Genomic DNA, 19,700 nt, shown 5'->3' on the forward strand with positions numbered 1-19,700 from the left:
AAAGTGTGTTCACCATTGAAAGCACCCATACTCAAGTAAAATGCTTACCTTGGGTACCAGGTCCTGAAAATGCTCCAAAATCACTGCAAATGACTTCCCATTCATTGCAAAATGGTATTTTGTCATCTGGAGATCCTCAAGGCTTTCATGGACCAATTTAACTGGAATATCCTATCAAAAGTAATTTAATACTCCAGTTGTAATGCATTTACACAGACACCTTGCCATTTCAAGCTAATACTCAGCGGGGTATTCCTAGAGATCCCACACAAGACTAGGTTTATAAAAACATCACTTGAAAAAAATCAACTCATACAATAAAAACACATATTACTAAGAAAATGTGGTTTAATGTTTCAACTACAAGCAGCTAGAGAAGTTTTAATAGATTGAAATGTTGGGAAAAAAACCTTGCGAAGTGAAATGTCAAATGTCATATCACAGTTGAAAAACTACCTCCCCCAGCTGCTTTACTAGTCCTTGGTATTTGAAGATCTGAAAGTTAACTAGTATATCAATTCTGAACTGACACTTAGCAGCAGATTTACTATTTAATGGAATAATATAAAAAGAACAGTAAAACTAACTGCTTACACACTAAGGGCATAATATGGTGATATTACCTCTGAGTTTATGGCTGGTGATGAACTAGTGCATTTTGTGAGGGTATCTGCATAATGCCAGTTGATCCTGGCAGCCTGCCCATCCTTTGGAGGTAGTGCTTCAGCAATAATGACCTTATCCTGAGGTAGAATCATTCCACAGTCTCTGGCCACAGAGATAGCAGTTAACATGTTATCCCCTGTTAAACAATTGCATTTAAAAGGGTTTCAGTCAAAAAAGAATCAAGATCATACACTGATATTCCCTGTAAGAGAAAAGCTAACAAAGCCTGTATAGAACTAGAAGGACTGCCCCACATATCACTACCAACCTCAGAGCAAACCAAGCCTACAGACAACATCCAAAGCCCACCAGGTAAACCTCCTTCCTTAGAAGGAGATCTATAGAGATCTCTTATTGACCAAATCTTAGTGTATATGGAAAATCAGGCAGAAAGTCGGCAGCCGTTTAAAGTACTGTTTTTTACACCATCACAACATGCAAACACAGAGCTGTATTGTTAGCCTAGCAAAACATTCCAGAATCACAACATGTGTGATTTAAAACACACATATTATATGGAAAAACACTGAGCAGAGACATCTAGCATGCTTACGAGGACCTAAGACATTCTCCCAGAAAAAAGCCAATACAAAGTGTATAAATCAAAATGGTAGGGACTCTCAGGATATGCAGTCCAACTTCCTGCTCAAAGCAAGTTCAATCATAAAATTAGACTGGGACATCCACATCACCTGATTTGGAAGGTTTCTAAGGATTTTCATCGTCCAATTCAGTACCAAGTAGCTTATACTTGGAGCCAGGGAGAAAAAAACTACGAAGTGGAATTAAAGCCTTTTCTGGTTTCTCTGGCTTACCAAAGCAACTTGCACCCAAAAACAAAAAAAATTGGTGTCCGAATATTCTCACAAGTTTCTGAACTTCCCTGTTGCTATAAACACAGTGTAAACCCACTGACACTAAAATTTGACTTCATACACATAATTAAAACAAGATCAAAAAGAGATGGATCTTTGAGTATGAATGTTTACATACAAACCTGTAACCATGACAGTGCGAATGTTGGCTTTATGCAAATCTTCAAGTACAGCAGGGGTTTCTTGCTTTAACTTGTTTTGCATTATAATTAACCCCATAAAATCCATGTTGCTTTCAATAGCATCTCTGATGAAAAAGAGACAAGGAAGAGATGAAGATTTACAATTATTAGATGTAACTTTAAAAGCCTGATTTTCTGCTTATCAAAATAAAGAGAAACGTGTATTTTTAACCATTAAGTAATTTGCTTTATAAAAAGTGACGCGAAAGATACCATCACAATAATTTATACTTATTTCCCTTATTTTAATTGAAAACCAGTGTGAGAAAATGTTTCCTCTCAAGCACAGTTTTCAGTTTCCTCTGCAAGAATGTTTTTAAATTAAATTATAGCTAGAAAATATGCTCTAAAACTAACTGCATTCACAAGCCAAATATTAAGATATGTTTAGAGTTCATATCTCTATTTTCCAAATAAGCTGAACCTTACATAAAAGCTACTACATTGTTACAAAGGCATGTGAGACTAATAGGCACCAGTTAATTTGGTAGAGAAATGAATTCACTTTCCTTTATATAAAAAAGTCAGTGTATTTACATGTCTTGGGTGTTCTACTGCTACTGTAGATTTTCACACCTGAAACCAGAAAACTCATTTCTCTGCTTTGCCAAATGTTCACCTTGGACACAGGGCTGATACAAAAGAACGCAGTCAAAGCTGGCATTTTCATAGTGTGCTACACATTCAAGCACTGTGGGAAAGATGACACTATCCACAAAACCAGGCTCAGATGAAAAATAATTCACAGGAGGTACTACTCTTTGAAGGAAGAAACCTTTCTACTTTCCAAACCTCTGCAATTAGAAAATGCATGCTGCCTTTAGGAGACAAAGAAACTGCATCAAACACGCATAGGAGAATTTCCCCTACTTGCCATTATCCTTAATAAACACAGATGATATAAGTACATGCAACTAAAGAAATCAGACGAGGTTTTCTGCCAAAACTGTGTAAAAATTAGATATCATGAAAATAATATTCCAGTTCATTTCCAGCTTAAAGCTCATCCTCTGAATTCACTTCATTGCAGAAAAAAAAATTCCTTACCTTGTATGTCCAGGGCACAATGAAAGAATGCACAGAACTATGTATGTCAAGACAGAAAAAAGCTGAAGAAGAGTAGTAATTGATTTAAGCAAAAATACACACTATGTATTAATTCGAAGCATGCAGCTTTTAAAGTCTGTTACTTATTAAAAAAGTGAAGTCACTCTTACCTGCTAATAGTCTGCACTTTGTGCCACGTAAGCTTAGACTCCAGTTTTCTGTGAGCAAGAGCAATAACTCGGAAGCCCTGTTTAGTGTATTCTTCGAGGACACGCTCAAAGTCAACAGGAACTTTGAAAAGATCAAGCTTTGAGTTAATAAAATATTCATATATCAGCTGAGCTATAGAAGAAATAAAAATAATTTGCTCGTTTACCTGTTTCCTGTTTACACAAGCTGGCAATCACTTCTGGGGCACCTTTCATGTAAGCATCCATTCTCTTTTCCCCCAGAACTCTGGCTATCACACACATGCGCTGCAACACTGAGGAAAATGGAAACTGGCGTACGATCCCAATCTCATACCCAGTCTGTGTCATACAGGAAGGAAGAAAAGGTTACATTCACATACATCTTAAGAAAAACAGGTATGTGCCAAATGAAAAAGCATACTTACCGACAGTTCAAACAATTCCTGAAAAACAAAAAAAATACAGTCACTCCAAATATCAATTTTAAGTATTTCTTCAGCTACAAACTATTTCAACACAAATCAGTAAATTAATCTGCACAGCATCCTTGGTATCAAGTCATATTGTATTTTCAATGGATTCCATAAAAGCTGAATATAAATATACTGCATCTGTTTAGCATCCTTTACTTTAAGTGAGACACAGTAGAACTGTAGACCTTGATTTCTTTAAAAGAATTTCCAAGACCTTTCACAGTCTAAACTGTCTGTTTAGCCTTCGTAAATGACTAAAGTACTATAGTATTTCAGAATTAGGTCACAATTACTAAGTATATCCCTCCCAAAAATAATGTAGTAAGTTTCAAGACTGTTCAGATGTCAACTATTGCACAGTAATTACTGCTGTGTTCACTTCTATTTACTACAAAATACGGCTCATACAAATGCACTGACTTGTTACACTCTCCCACTACCCTACTCTGTGATAATCTGCATATATATTCACATGCTTAAAATCTGCCTCTGTGAAATATTTAAAAATACTTCCAATTAGAACTAGGAGAAACTTGTAAATCTGCTAAGTACATTTGGTTGTTTTTTTTTTTTTTACTCAGCACTTAATGTTATCTCTAAGGTACAAGGGTGGCAAAAATTCCACGCCACAAAGTGACATTAACAAATGATCGCTTTAGCTGAGCTGCAAGGTGAGCACTTCATAAAAATAGTAAGAATTTGGTAACAGTACCAATATTAAAGGGCTTAAGCTCAAAAAGCATTACTGTACTTTATAACCAATCTGTAAAGGTAATAATGCTGACACTCAGTCTGCTCACCTTGCAAGTGGCATATACTGAATCACTACCTTCAACAACAGTTTAAACAGGTTTGTTGTGTCTTTGCCATCAAAGCCCTCACAGTTCTGATCCCATTTCAATTTTATGAGTCAGAACCTCAGTACACAGTAAAATGTGTTTAATTCAAATCAATTGCTTTGAGTTTTTATACCATTTCTTGATCTGTTGCTTGCTTGGATTCTGGAGAAAGCTGTTTTGAAGGTCGAACCACTGTTGGCATGATTCGATTATGAAGGGCTGTTTCCTCTTCAGTTGCTTCTTCTAAAATCTGTATTAAAAAAAAAAATCAACTAACTTATATATTCATTAACTTTGACTTGCTCATAATACAATATTCAGGGGAAAAAATGGCACTTACCCATCCTATTGCTTCAAACATCTTCAAATCAAGCGGATCCCCAGAAAGCACCCCTTCAATTTTTGTAAGGGAATGACAAGTTGCCATGCATGCAACAAACTCTGACTTCAGCAAGCTCTCACTAGAAGCCGTCTCTTCCGGCAAAAGGAAACTGAAACAATGAAGTAATAATATACTTAGCACTATAATTATTTATTATGAGGCACTTCAAAAGGTTTGTTTAGATTAACAGAAGAAAATTGACTACACAAGTCCTTTCACTTGTATTTTCACACATCACAGAAAACAAATTAAGACTCTGGGCTGGAATCTTCAGAAACTATCACAACTTTTTCCTCCTTCAAACACGCAGTGCTCCTTCCTTCCCTGTCTAGTTTGATCTCTAACAAAGCCCTCTTATCACTTAGTACTTAACTTAATTAGCTAAGCTAATTCATTTTAGCAACCTGAAAAGTCATCACTTAGGAGGACAGGATTAAAGAAACATGAAACAGTATCTGCAACAGTTCTGCAGTATGACAGTGATGAGGTCTCAGACTCTAACAAATACCTCAGCTTCCCTGTGAAGTTGTAACTTCAACTATACCTAAACCACAGTTTAAGTGGCACTCCTATAGCACATCACAAAAATGTAAACATATATGAGCTCACACTCAATTTTCTGTTCTATTCTGCTGAAGCTGAGTATCATATTTGCCATCAGCTCTGAGCTCATCCTTACCGAGCATTTTCCACTCGCTGAATTCCCCAAAGATCCAAGCCATCCTCAGTAAGCGTGCCAGTCTACAAAAGAGACCAAGGGGCATGGCATGAAGAAAAGGCCTTCAGAAACTAATTATCTTCTGGCAAAGCAAAAATTAACAGCTATTTAAGCAAATTACATTTGAACAATATATTTTCTTTTGTTTTCACATACAAATCAAGACTTCAGGACAGAAAATACAGTATTTCTCTTGCTTTTTGGTAGTAATTAAGTTCCAAATCTGTTAAATAACTTTGAAAAACATTCAAAGCAGTCATGCTCTTCACTGGAGACAGGACAAATGAAACAGACCTTTAAAATCCAAAGATGATAGCACATCATCTTAATATTCAGGGACTGGGGATAATGGAAAATGAGTACTAAACTATTAGTACTATCTTACATAGTTAAAACAGTAGCTGAAATATACTTACAGTTGAAATAATACAGTTATTATTATTTGAGATAAAATCTAAGGAGGAAAATAATTTTTATCTAGGAAATAGGCAACAGCAAAGAATTCTGGCTAGAAGCATCACTGTCTTTCAGTCATGTCTGGTAAACAATTAATAAAATACTCTCACTCAGCTTTTCATTGAAGCAAATGAAAATTAGAAAAAGTCTGACTTCACACTTGAGTTTTTCAGCAGCTTGTGTGCTAAATAAAGTTCTTAGTAAGCCTCAACTCTCACATTTCTGAGGTGCCAGTAGTAAGCTGGGACTTGGGAGTCTTGAGATAAGAAAGCAGCTCAATTACAACAACTTTTTAGAGAAGATTAAATTAAGAGAGTTAACAGATGGTAAACACTGAATACTGGAAGCTAACAGACCATAAATGAGCTAGCTTACATGAAAAATAATGAGTTTTTTTCTTCTTGTCTATACAACCTCACTTTTCTGAAAAAACACCCCTCAGGTAGCAAGCTTTCAAAATTCACCTAACCTTATCAAAACACACAAGATTCAGCTGGCCACAAATATTTATCCTTTGTGGGCTGATGCAGAAGATGCCAATTTTTTTCAATCTTCTTTGTGCATAAACGATGCCAGCAGTCATAGCAGCAGGGAGTGCTGGAGGCACCGTGATAGTGATGATGTCAAGAGACTCGATGATGATGGTACGAGCTGGAACCTGCAACAGAGGTCAGAGTTAATGAACAAGAACTCACTGCTTACAGATTCACTATTCCACTAATGTGTTACCAAGAGCAAAACCCACACATTGTTTTCCCCAGTACAGTGTGTTCTGGATTGCCCAGAAATTTAGCACCATCTTCACCCACCATCAGCAACCATAATAATACAGTCCTAAATTATCCACAACCCATAACTTCAAAATTGTACTTTTCCCCCTGGAAATATAGTACTTTAAAACATTAGCTGAATAATGCAAAATTTTTTGAGAGAAAAAAAAGCCAAACAAAAAAACTGAACAGTTACCAGGTTATTCCTGGATAAGGATTTTTTTGCCTGCAGCATGTTTTAGATGTGCTGCATCCTGTTTCTTCCAACTGTATATAAGTCAGATGGCAATCTTATATATAACAAAGATAAAAATCTAGTAATTGGGTCAAGAGAAACCACAGTAAACTCAAATTTCTCTGTAAGATATTTAAATTCTGCTTCTGCGCTGAATTTTTTTATTCTCAGTAACCTTGTCTCATTTCAATGACACAAAATAGAGCAAAAGGTTTTTCATTTTATATCAAATAATTTCACACCATCTGAAGTGCAACAGAAGTCATGGTCACCCCTTTTCTAAAATAAGGCAGTTCTGGACTAGAAATTAAAACATACCTCATTTAAGATGCTATGGACAATTGTGTAAAGAAACCCAATGCCTGCCACGACCACCAGAGACAGGAGAAACAAATAAGCATCTCTGTAGAGCTTAAAATCAGTTGGCTTTGGATACAGTATGGAACGAACAAGCTGTCCTTTAGCAGTACTAAAGCCTAGAAGTAAAGGAATAAGTTATTAAAAATACAAACAAAAGCAAAGCTATTAAAATATATTAAAAATCTTAATAAAACCGTTAAGCTACTAATTTCATTACAACTGTTTCTTAATATCCATAGCATATGTTTTGCAACACTGTAATTAAGGTGCTTTAAAAATATATGTGCACATCATACTAAGGGCTTCTCTCCTACGCCAAGGACATGCAGGTGATACAAATAAACCCCTCCTCTGCAGCAGCAGCAAATCCTCACATGGTTTGGCCTGGCAGAGTTTGTTGTACTGCATTTTGTCCCTTGCAGTGCAGAGCTAGTGGGTATATTTATTGTCTAATAAAGCCAGTCCTTGCAAAATAGAAGATGAAGATATTCAGAATCCAACATTAAATACTTAAATAGCAAGTCTCCATAAGTTCCCTTGAGAGCCAGAATGAAAGATGCAGAAAAAAACTGCAGTGCAGAGTGTCATCTTCTGGAGAAAGGCACCTCCTGATGGCATTTTGACAACTAGGAGACTATCCTTCTAAAGGTCTTACAGTTGAACAACCAACAGATATCCCAAGGTCCTCCTTGAACTTTTGTCTGCCCAATTCTGTGTGCCCAAAACATTTTCTATCTGCTTAGACTTCAAAGTCTATTACTACAGCCTCAAAATCAATGTCAGGTCCTCTGGCATTAGTGACAGCTCCCTGACAGCTTCTCAATCTGCACACCACCACAGCAAAGGCTGAGACCTCCACTCTGACATTTGGCATATAGGATTCTACCAAAACAGAGCAACTATGGAATCACTCAAAGCAGATGAGCTCATCACAAGATGAAAAGCCATGAAGCCTCCAGGCTTTGAATTTGCTACTGCAGAAGACAAACTATGAGCCTGTTCAAAGAAGTTCACCATGTCTGTATGTACTTGAGTATTTAGCAAGGAATGATTTGTAATTCAATGTAGTGGTCAAAAAAAAATCAGAACTACGTTCTACTTTTTTTTTCATGGTTTTACACAAAACAATAAATTAAAACCTCATGGGGTGTCCCTAGAATACAGTGGATATACAGATAACTTTAGTGGACAATTCTGTTCTCTAAAGCAAAATAACCAGTTTTGAATTCTTTTCAATTACAAATAGGAGCCACAATGACATCCATTACCTGAGTTTTAGGAAGAAAGAAAGGAATACATTTTATGTGTATTTCAGCTGTAACATCAAACATGTTAAAGGTTTAAATTGAAGAGTACTTTGAGTATAGTCCCAGCAGATCAATCTTATATCCTGGTTTATGACAAGATTAGGACTACATGCCTTTGCATACAACCATATTGAGTTCTGTTCTTCTACATCTTTTTAAGTACCTTCAATTTTGTGGAATTTCTCTCCCTTCTATAAGGGGATTTTTACTTTTATCTCACTGTGTGAGAATTACTTTAGTTCTTACTATCAAACATCTTAGGAGCAAGAAGCTGAGAGTGCTGTGATATCTATCCTGTTCTATGGAGAGCGAAATTCTCTCTGTTCCTGTGAACCAACAGGAGAACAGATAATTTTGCATCACTTTGCTTCTCTCTATACATAACCATAGCAAGAAAACCACATTTGTCCATACAAAAACCTGAATTAAACCCATAAAGCTGAATTCATCCTGTTTACAACAGGATCTAACTCAGACCTGTCATGGGTAAAAAAATTTTTAAACACAACTTCCAGTGTCAGGGCAGCAAGATTCAGCGCATTGGGAGCAACTGCAATGCTCCTTGTAAGAGTTACAGACCATGGTATCTCACTTCAAAACAAAAAGTACTGTCCTTCCTGCAGAGCAGAAGTAACGTGCCTTGACCAGTTCATTCCTGTTACTACTTGGCTCACCCTGCACACCAATAGGGCACATAAAATTTATTTAAGAATCAAAACAAGTTGAGATGGATATTATCAAAGGGCAGATGTGTCTAAGGGAAGGCAAATATCTCTTTGAAAGAAAAGACTAATAAAAACCTCAAGAAAGAGAATAAAACAAAAAAAAACCAGAACTTTTACTGCTAAAGCAGACTAACAGATGGTAAAAAGAATACACCAGAGTAAGAAGGAGCTAATTAGGATGAAGTTATTTGTTGGAAAACTTGCTTTAAGTAGCAGTCTAGTCAAAGCAGTCCAATTTCTTCTATCTAATTCTATTGTAGCTTGGATTATAGCTTGCATTAATTTATTTTGTGGTAATTTTCTTAGGAAGATCTTTGTAAAGCAGAGTCCCACAATTGTACTAGTTTGTGCAATCGGTTTTCATAGACTACCTGTATCATTTATCACCAGATCTCTAACATAAGAATTAGCATTTCTGTAGATAGATCAAACTCAACTACAGGTAAAGAAAAACATTTGGCATTGTGAATGACTCTGCTAAAATCAGCTGTTCTCTACTATCCACCCAAAACTTTTCTAAGAGGCACATGCAGTTCAGCCAACACATTACCAAAAAACCTCTAAAGGACATAAAAACATATTCAAGTAAGTTTTAAGTTAATGCTGAAGACTGATTCACTTTCTTGTTTGCCAACTATTAATTTTCAGACCAATATCTAGTTTTATTATTAAGACTGTTACCAAGCAATTTGGGGTGTACTCCTTTAGCTAAGCTTAGCAGTATCAGCCAGTTGATACATGGCTACAAAAAAGGAGCAGTACATGAACAAGGGATAACCTTAGCAATCAGTACCTGTTCTCACTACCAGAGCTTTGACCAGCTCTCCAGTGTAGAACCGGGTCTGAATGACATTGGTTCCACAGAACAGCGTGTGCCGCTTGTGCACTTCAGGACTGTAGATCTCATCTCCCACCGCTTTTGGATATTCCGAAGGATTTGGCAGATTAATCTTTGTGACAGGAACACTTTCACCTTTAAGGAAAGAAAGACTCTAAGCAAGATCAGAGAAGAAGAGATTTTTTTCATTCACAACTACAAGTAGAATAATATAAGCTCACTTTACCAGCACACCAGTAGACTTATGGAAGTAATCTTCCTTTCAGCATGTAATTAGGTAGTCTCTCATTAGCCTCTCACCTATTAGCCTCAGCTCAGCAGATTCCTTACCCAAATGCTATTTAACTCTACTCCTTATAGAGCTTCTGTGCCCTTTAATTCCAATCTCATAGAGATAAAATACGGTTCATTTAAAAAAACAAAAAAACAGGACAAGCTTCCTTCTCTTGCTGAAAAGCATCATCTCCAGAAAAACTAGAAGCTGAAGAAAATTATTCTCAGCTCCTTTGGTGACCAAGTGCACTCAAGCTAGTGCTACAATCAATTTTATCAGTTGCTAGTAGCATCAAGAAGATCAAGCATATTCAGAAAAACTGAACATGATAGAACACAATCTCTAAACTGCAGTTTTCTAAAGACTGTCAATTTGGACAGTAGGAATTATCGTAGGAATAACAGTAAGTCCATCCTAGTCACTAAAGCTGTCCTTTAAATACATTGGATCCCTGGTTTCAGCATATGCAGGCACAACTTGAGATAATTTGTTGTTTTAAATACAGTAAAACATTCTACTCACTACCTTCATTTTTGGAAGAAACTAAAAAGTTTGAGCAAAAATTTTCTAAAGAAGCAGGCTTCAGTACTCCATCTGCACTGAGAACACCAAGCCAAGAGGCATGAAGACAAACTATCAAGAGGAAATCTTTCCAACAAGAAACCATCACTCATTTTTGGAGTTTCCAAGCACTATCAGGTAACTGTTGCAAATAAGCAGGACACAAGTACATAAGTACTTCAGAATATGTCTAATTGTAAGAACATACACATTTCAAACAATGCAAACATATGCACTTCTGCTAAAACATACTGCAAGTAAGCATGCACACAGGTATAAACTAATACTTTCAGTCATGCAGCACTGTATCAAGTTCACCTTACCTGTTAGCATACTTTCATTTACAATGCAAGTACCACTGAGCAGTACTGCATCACATGGCATAATTGTCCCATTGGATGGAATCAACATGGTATCTCCAGGCACGAGGTCAGTGGAAAGGATTTCTTCTATTTCTGAATAACGGAACACAAACAGGTTTACTTGAAAATAGCCACCATCTACAAAACGTGATAAAGATCCTCACATGAAGATCCAGGTGGTGACAAGTAACAGCTACTAATAATTTTAATTTTTTATAATTTTTATAAATGGCATGAAGAGACTTTAAAAATATACAGAAAAAGCCATTGATAAACCCCAATTCCACCAGAGATTAAAATCCAGAGCACATGGATAGAGTGCCTCTGACAAATAAAAGGAATCAAGCGTATACAAAAGATATTATTGATTAGCTACAGCATAACTTCAGCATAAAGACAAGAGTCCAACACAAATGTATGTCTCAAAATCATGCATCACAGCCTTTTGGATACCACACCTTTAACTGCTGTGGCATCCAAATGAGGGGAAGTTCAGATATCGTGTTGCAGCCTTTGTTGAGTAATAAATTGTAATGGAGACCCAACACATGTGCATCTTTATGTCAGAAAAGAAACTAGAATGACAATTACATAAGTGGAATGCTAGAGAATGAGGAACAGCAATAGGACAAGCACCTAATCTAGAACAAACCTGATATTCACTGAAAATACCATCTAGAAGGTTAACCCTGAACATATTACACAATCTAAATTCCTCTTTGAACTTTTTTCCCATGCAATTTTGCTAAGGAATGCAAGCATTTCAAGCTGATCAAAGAAAGAACAGATGTAGACCCACTTTACACTCACACTTCATGAGCAATTCAAATTCAACCTTCCAGGCCACCTGTGAAATTTACCTTGGTTTCCTCTGCAGACAGAAACCCTTACAATGCTGTGAGCTGCTACCATGTCATGTAACATAACATATTGCTGCAAAGGGGAGAAAAGTTCATTATTCAAAAGTACAGCTTGTCTTCTTCTAAATGCACATTCTACAGTGATGAAGTGAAAAGATTCTCTACTAACATTCTTTAAAAACAAAACACTTCTCAAAACATTCTCTTGAACATACTTTAGAAAACTTATGGGCAAGTAAAGTTTGAGTGCATCAACCTGTACAGGCTCATTTTTAACAGCATTCTGGAAGCAAGCATACACTGTCATACAAAATATTATAAAATCATTTGATCATTAACATACCAAAGTAAAAGCTGCAGTAGTGGTATGAACTTTAATTAGAGTAGAAGTTGTTTGGTGTTTTTTGTTATCTCTGGTCTGAATTCAGAGATTGCAATTTAAGGATAAGTACCACTGTGATTTCCATCAGCTAAGTCTACAGAGAAAACTGAATCACTAGTTTAACAATCCATATGTTTCACTGGTGCTCAGTTCTGTAGGGCTTTTTCAAACAAGGAAACAATCCAAGATAATATCACTGTTGTCAATAAATCTTGGTACATAAATTTTTGTCCAGGTTTTATTTAAGCAAAGTAGTGTTCCTGTTATCAGAGGCCAATCTATTGATTCATTAGTGTGGAAAGTCTACAAAGGTCTCAAAGAAAATTATAAATCCAAATTCTTTCAGCTCGAAGAGGGGAAATACAATATTCTACCTGTATAACTCTTATTTTTACTCTTGTAAAAATTCTTAAAGATTTGTAGGCAATTTCACAACAAAATAAGGCAATCAGTAAAAAGCCAAAAAGATGCATCCATTTTCTTTGAACTTACCTTTCTAATGGTGTAGAGTGAGCTAACAATGGATATTACAGACATAATCACAATTGCTAATGCATAGTAGTGATATTCATCAGTGATCCACAATATTACACTGAACAACTGGAAAATGTAAAAAGGGTTGAGAACCTAGAAGAGTGACAGAAATTCAAGTTACACCAAAAGGTCAAATAGGTTCTCCATCAGAACAAAGCTGAAATTATCCTCCTCCAGGGAGAAGACAGTTTCAGTTCTTTAGACATAATTTTTGTTTGGTTTGCCAAAATGATCCTATTTATCATTACCTGCTCAGCCCCTCAGAAGCACAGTTCTCACTCAAATAATATACAAATACAGACTTTGAAGACTGCATACATTTTCCCCTACACCTCAGAACAAGGTAGTGGGAATATCTGATGTACCTTAAGTGATAATTCTTAAACCAAATGGGATGTTACTTTTCAATTGTTCTTAATAAATTCCCTGATGCCTTAAGTTCTTACTCTGTTAGATCAGGTTGGAGAGTTTCTTTGTTCAAAAGTTCTACTGCAGATTATTATAGCACAAGACAACAAACTAGTTATTCAAATCCACCTGATACAAGGAAAATGGAACAAATTCTCACGGAGAACACAAGTCATTTATGTTTTAAATTAACTACAAAAAATAAATAAGATGCTGACCATTTCAAAGAATTCTGACATGTTTTCTAATGTCCTTACTAATGCACCAGGCTGTGAACTCTGGAGAGCTTATAGCTGAGGCCTCTTTGATCTTTAGCTCTAAGGAGAGCTGGATAGCTCAAAAAATTGTCCATGTGATTTTGTTTTACAATGCTGAGCTCTAGGGGAAGGTTTCCAACAGTCAATAGTCATTGCACTTGAAACAACTTTCAATGATACACCTTTTTTAATTTGTTAAAGAAAAGATTTTACCTCCTTAACTAGAAGCTTAAAAATGGAAGGCACTTTCACAGCAATTTCATTTACTCCATAGAATGCTTTTCTGCATTAAAAAAGAAAAATACAAAAAAAAGTTAAATTTTTATTAAGAGTCTTATTGATGTCAAAGTAATTCCACTAATCGGATAAAGTGTAACATGTTCCTAAATCTGTGACTCTCTTCTAATTTATCATAGTTTCAAAAAGTGCTTTTCAGAAAACATTTACCTAGTGAGCTGTTCCAATACAAAGATAATTATTTTATACTTCAATTTAAACTGTACCTTATTTTTTAGATTCTTTCATAACTAGATTTCTCTATAAACTGTGTATGGGTCCAATGTTATTAAATATGTCATTCTGAAAGCCAGTATGTGATCGTCATTACATTAAGCTTAAACAAGTGTTAACTCTTACCCTGCAGTATGACACTGCTTTCAAGATCCTGTATCTTAGTTTTATTCTTAGAACTAAGAAAGGCAAATCATGAAAGAGGGAGGAAGTAACCAAACTCTGATGGGATCAGAGCTGGTTAAATGACAGTGACATGAAAAAGCCCTTAAAATGATCTGAGGAGAAAGGCTCTTATTTCAAAAAAAGACATGAAATGCCAGAAGATTAATCGATAGGCAAGCAGATGCTCCCATATTTTAACCTGCATGAAGGTATCATTTTCAAAATAATTACACACTGATTACTTAATTGTCTTCTGGGATTTTTAACACCCTAAGCACCAACAATTCTTCCCTCAGGTACTACTGCAACATTACCTGTAATCATGCATTCCCTTGGTCAGTCCTGTGCTGTGTTCGTTATGAATTGCAGAGCAGAAGGTAGATTCATCAAGACCTCTAAATAAAGGAAAAGTCAATGAGTTATTTAAGAAAAATGATACTTAAAATTTAGTCTTCAAACTCAAAAGAGCTAGGTCATTGCCAAGAGGCATACACCGTTTTCTAAAACAACAAAATCTATGGATTAATGTGCTCTTAGCTGGTTTTATCACAACCACATTAAAAGCAATCTCCTTGTTGAAATATCTTACTCTGTAGGATAGTCATAGCTATTCTAATCAAAATGGAGACACTTAAAAAATGAAGTAGAATACTAGCATAACTATTATTCAAAGGCCTCTAAAAAGTGAGTAAGTTTTATAAAACATTACATTAAATCAATGTGGATTAACATTTCTTCAAATTATGTCTCTTGAGTCTAAGTAGAAACGGAAGTATTTTATAAATTATTCTTTATCAATTTATTAAATAAATCTATACCACAGCTATTTTACATCATCTTACTATCAAAATGTCATCCATTACTAGAAAAAGACATTCTACATTTTCAGTTCTTTCTTATCACCAGAAGACCCACTTTCACAGGACCTTTCATATTGTGAAAGCACATGCTGGCTTTAGGAGATCAGCAGAAACACCTAAAACATGTTTATGTTTACAGCTATGGGATTGCTCAGTAAATCAGATGTATGCTGCCCAACAGCCAGGCATTTTCTTGTGGATATACTTTGGATGCACAGGAAAATATCACCTTCCAAAAGGCTTTCACAGATGCCACAACAAAACCAGCATCATTCCACACAAATGTTTTTTTATACTGGATATCTATTAAGTTATCTATAAAAAAGGATTCAGAGTTGTCCCAGTGGAAAAAAAGAAAAAAACCCAACTCTTTATTGTGCTTATTTAGTAACAATTACTTCCATTCTCTAGAACACAGGGAAAGCTTTAAATATCCTCACTACTGCAAAGCCTAGGATCACGTTTCCACCAACTGCTTGTACAAGAACAGAAGATGAAAATTATGTGTTAACCTAGCCCTAGGTTTACAAGGTTTCTCTAAACCTTTTTAAGTTCAAGGATTTTAAAAATACTATTTTAGATTTAAAAATACGCAAAACTCTGTTAATAGTTGTGTTTTTTCTCCCACTTTTGTCATGAGTAATTTTTCTTTTCCTGTAGGAAAAGAAATGTAACAGTGGATCTAAGGAGGGTCCCTAAATTTAAGTGCTCTATATGCAAATATGCATACCTATGTGTGCAATGTCCATGCAAACCCAGAGCTTCTAGCACAACATTCTCTGCTTTCTACACTACTGCAACAGACTGAATTCCCATGGCATTTAAAAAAAAATCCCTGTGTGCAGAGTTTATTATATAAAGCACTCATCAACCCGCTCAGAAATTCAGTTGACAGTAGCTAAAACAAAAGAGACATCCAAGGTCAGAGTTGCATCCTCTTTGGCTATGTGACCAAGTCTGACTTAGTCCAAGAACAATTACACTTGCATTTCCTGTGTTTAAAACAGTGATCTTAATATTATGGTAATATAAAAAGAACAAGGATATGAAACTCAAGCTCTCATAACTCAATTAGTCGCCCAAGAAATCTTAATTTGCCCCTCTTCTGTGTTGTGCAAAGCCTTTCCTTATGTGATCCAACTGTTCTGTCCCTGAGTACTTGCGTAACCGGCAGCCCGAAGTGAATGCTCTTCACGATGCAGTGCTGTGCTTAGATCACAACTACAAGCATGCTGCCTGCTTTAAGGGTTTTACTATAAAGACCTCTGTCTCAAACACTGTCTCTGCAAATATTAACTTGATTCTCTACCATGTTATTAGGTAATATCAATTTTTGATTTACACATATAAACTGAAGAGCTGAATAAGAAAATGTATCTTGGAGAAGGACAAATTTGTCAAGACTTCAGAATATTTATCATCCACAATCTCAGATATTATTTTGCACATAGTATCTAGTACTTCACTACACGACCATACACTTTAGAGAAAAATTATAACAAACTGGCATTTTTATCTGACCTTGAGGAAAACTGACTTAGTACTCTAACAGTATCCAATATGTCTCAGATCCAGTTCTTTCTCCTCTTTATTATTCAATAGCTAAATAACAATGTCCAGCTCAACTACTGTACCTGACTAAACAAGTGGCCAGGCTCAGTCATGGCTAATACATTAAACAAATGAAAGTCTGGCTTATCAGCAAGAATGTGATTGAATAAATGCTCACATAACTTCACAGGCATATCTGAGATTTTTCCAGGGCTTATAAATTGCATGAGTTATCACAAGAACATCAAAAGGCAGTCTAAAAGCCACAAATGCCAAGTTTCAAGTCACTGCTTTAATGCTAAGGAACAACATTTTTTTCTAAACACATGGAGTCATATGATTTTTTTCCAATACCTGTTCCTAACATACAAGTATAGTTTCTTAATCTCATCTGTGGGAACCTCTTTTTTTTTTTTTGTTCCCGAGCTAGACTCTAAAGGAGTATCTAGGAAGAAGAGCAGTTCACCAAATGCCTTCTTTGCTCATCTTTGTGTAGATTTTGGTGCAGTTCAGCTGGATCTGATCTGTCCTTTTTTACTCTTCAGTAACAAAAACTGGTCTATTGCACTGATAAAAAGTGTCTTTTAGTGGGCAGCACTAGCTTGTGATGCACTGTATTTTCTTTTATCCAGCAGCCCTGTTGCATGATGTTAAGAGTTGAAGAAGAAAGTTTTTCTTTCTGTGATAAGGCCTTCTCATAGTGCCACAAGTTAAATGAGCACAGGCTTCTCCATTTTTGGCAATTGCCCATTAAAATAATAAATTCAGATCAGAAATATGATCTCTTTTAAACTTAAATCAGCATTCACTGTTTGGTTCAAACAAAGACTCAGTGAGCTCAAACAGCTGGACAGAAAATAACACTAATTTTCAGCATGTTCTTAGGCCTGGTATTTTACTTTTTTTTAAATGCAGTTTGAAGTACAACACATAAAAAAAAAAGTATTCTTACCGTACAACATCAAAACTTTGAACTGAATCATTCCAAAAATACTTCACACTGTGATGCGTGAAATAACGAATCTGTAAGGGCAACAACACATAGATGTTAAGCTGGTACCACTTAACACCTCTCTTCTGACTGGCCTTATTCTGAGAGGTGACAGAAAGTGAATTTAGAAAAGCTTCACTGAAAAATGAATACTTTTCTTTCAACACAATCTTTCAAGCTTCCCACAATTTCCAGTAACAGGTTATTGAAGAGATTTCTTTTCCACCCAAGAAACGAGCTAGCCTTTCAAACAAAAGCAGCAGCTCACATATTCTATACTGTGTGTGTTTATTCTCAATAGTACTTGAAATACTCGAGAATTATAGTATTGCCAGCATAGTATTGCAAGTTTACTTACAGGCAAATATTTTTTCGAATCGTTTTTATTCTCTTCTGCAGCAGATTCAGAGAAATGAACAGCATGGCCATTTGAAACCTTGTGTACGATAGGGTTAGGATTCTGAAAAGGACTGGCTCCCAAGGAAGGCATAATGCGAACCTTTGCACAAAACCATATCTTGAACTCATCCTTTAAAAGAGGGGGAAAATGAGTTAGCTGAAAGAACATTTAAACAGCATTTTAGTACAACAACGGTAGGAAAATCACAGCTCATAGATTAGCAGAATACAGAATTACAGAACATATCTCCAAATAAATATCAGCTACCTTAAGAATAAATTGATTTTCACAATTCTAAAAGCATATTTTTGCACTTGGGTCAGCAGTTTCACCTTACTTCAACAAATCTATCTTTGCTGAGCAAGGGAAGGGATACCATGTTTCAGCTTATATGAAAATGGTATTTGTTCTGTAACTGTTGATGACAACAACACTCATGCGTTTGATTCTTCAAACTGAAAGACAGACTATTCACTATGCCCACTGCAAACAGCTGCCAGTCTTCCCAGAGAGAGCAAAGCTACACAGGAGCACTGCTGTAGAACACAGTCATGTCTATTCTGCAAGGCAAAGATTGGTGTATTCTAGCAAGCAGAAGGAACTGCAAACAGGGAGAAGCATATCCCCTGTACACTTACAGTTGTTCTCAGCAGAACCACCCCACAGTCTTTAAGCGTAGTCCTTTTGCACGTCGCTTTCACACGCCACTGGGGCATCCAGTAGAGCAGGAGGAGGAGAAAGCCACCAGAACAGATCACTCCTACAGCAACTAGCACCAACTTCCAGCGACACAGATCGTAGCCATAGATCTCCTGTGTGGAAGCAGAAACAAGTTATGATGACTCTCTTCATTACTGTGGCTCAGGATGCCAACAATAATTTTTCATAACGTGCAGTATTTAAAGCAAACAAAATTTCAAAGCCATTTCCTCTTTTTTCTTTTTTAGGGGAAGGAAAGATTAACGTTTAATACATGACGGAGTGGAAGCTAAAAGGAACACTGTTTTGCTTAGTCAGAAATATATATATCAATAAAAGCCTGACAGGCAGATCCTCCACACTGTGTAAAGCATTTCATAGCAAGACTGTGTCCTCTCTGCACTGCTCCCTAAGGAATGCCTTAACTCCCAGTGAACAACATTTTTGACTATGACACAGCACAAGTCAGCTCAACATTTAAGAGCAAAAGCATGTGGTTTTGTCAAATGCTGATTTTATGACACAGCATTTGATTAGCTAGCATTCACAGTTTTGAATTACTGCAGGCTGAATTTTATACATTCTAAAAAAGCCCTAAAATATATCAAACATCACTTCTTAGTAAAGAATTTTGCTTATTTTGCTTGCCATTTAACAAGAAATGCTACTTTATAAACTCCAAGACACAGTTAAAGGTTTTGTAACTTGTGTCAGTCAGAAAAACCCTTTTCCCATGAAAAAAACCCCAAGTATTCAGTGTGCAAGCACCAACTTAACTTGATGACAGCCAGGAACAGAAAATAATTTAGTGATTCACTGGAC

The 19,700-nt window shown here is 36.0% G+C and overlaps 1 protein-coding gene across 4 annotated transcripts in view; it reads right to left on the reverse strand.

The window, feature by feature from the left end:
• The window catches only part of ATP13A3 (ATPase 13A3), a 56,597-nt gene that overhangs the window by 15,377 nt on the left and 21,520 nt on the right, over positions 1–19,700 (reverse strand). For all 4 annotated transcript variants that reach the window (XM_056498477.1, XM_056498478.1, XM_056498475.1 and 1 more), the window contains 20 exons: positions 18,818–18,991; positions 18,138–18,308; positions 17,741–17,811; positions 14,692–14,772; positions 13,916–13,985; positions 12,996–13,130; positions 12,122–12,194; positions 11,223–11,354; positions 10,020–10,199; positions 7,153–7,310; positions 6,299–6,487; positions 5,335–5,396; positions 4,614–4,764; positions 4,407–4,523; positions 3,387–3,404; positions 3,147–3,300; positions 2,941–3,061; positions 1,664–1,788; positions 624–802; positions 49–171 (listed from right to left, as the gene is read on the reverse strand). In XM_056498477.1, the coding sequence (XP_056354452.1) occupies positions 49–171; positions 624–802; positions 1,664–1,788; positions 2,941–3,061; positions 3,147–3,300; positions 3,387–3,404; positions 4,407–4,523; positions 4,614–4,764; positions 5,335–5,396; positions 6,299–6,487; positions 7,153–7,310; positions 10,020–10,199; positions 11,223–11,354; positions 12,122–12,194; positions 12,996–13,130; positions 13,916–13,985; positions 14,692–14,772; positions 17,741–17,811; positions 18,138–18,308; positions 18,818–18,991 (2,484 nt within the window). The remainder of the gene's footprint in view (positions 1–48; positions 172–623; positions 803–1,663; positions 1,789–2,940; positions 3,062–3,146; positions 3,301–3,386; positions 3,405–4,406; positions 4,524–4,613; positions 4,765–5,334; positions 5,397–6,298; positions 6,488–7,152; positions 7,311–10,019; positions 10,200–11,222; positions 11,355–12,121; positions 12,195–12,995; positions 13,131–13,915; positions 13,986–14,691; positions 14,773–17,740; positions 17,812–18,137; positions 18,309–18,817; positions 18,992–19,700) is intronic.

This window comes from Oenanthe melanoleuca, chromosome 9, assembly GCF_029582105.1.
Source record: "Oenanthe melanoleuca isolate GR-GAL-2019-014 chromosome 9, OMel1.0, whole genome shotgun sequence".
In the NCBI taxonomy this organism is placed as follows: Eukaryota; Metazoa; Chordata; class Aves; order Passeriformes; family Muscicapidae; genus Oenanthe; species Oenanthe melanoleuca.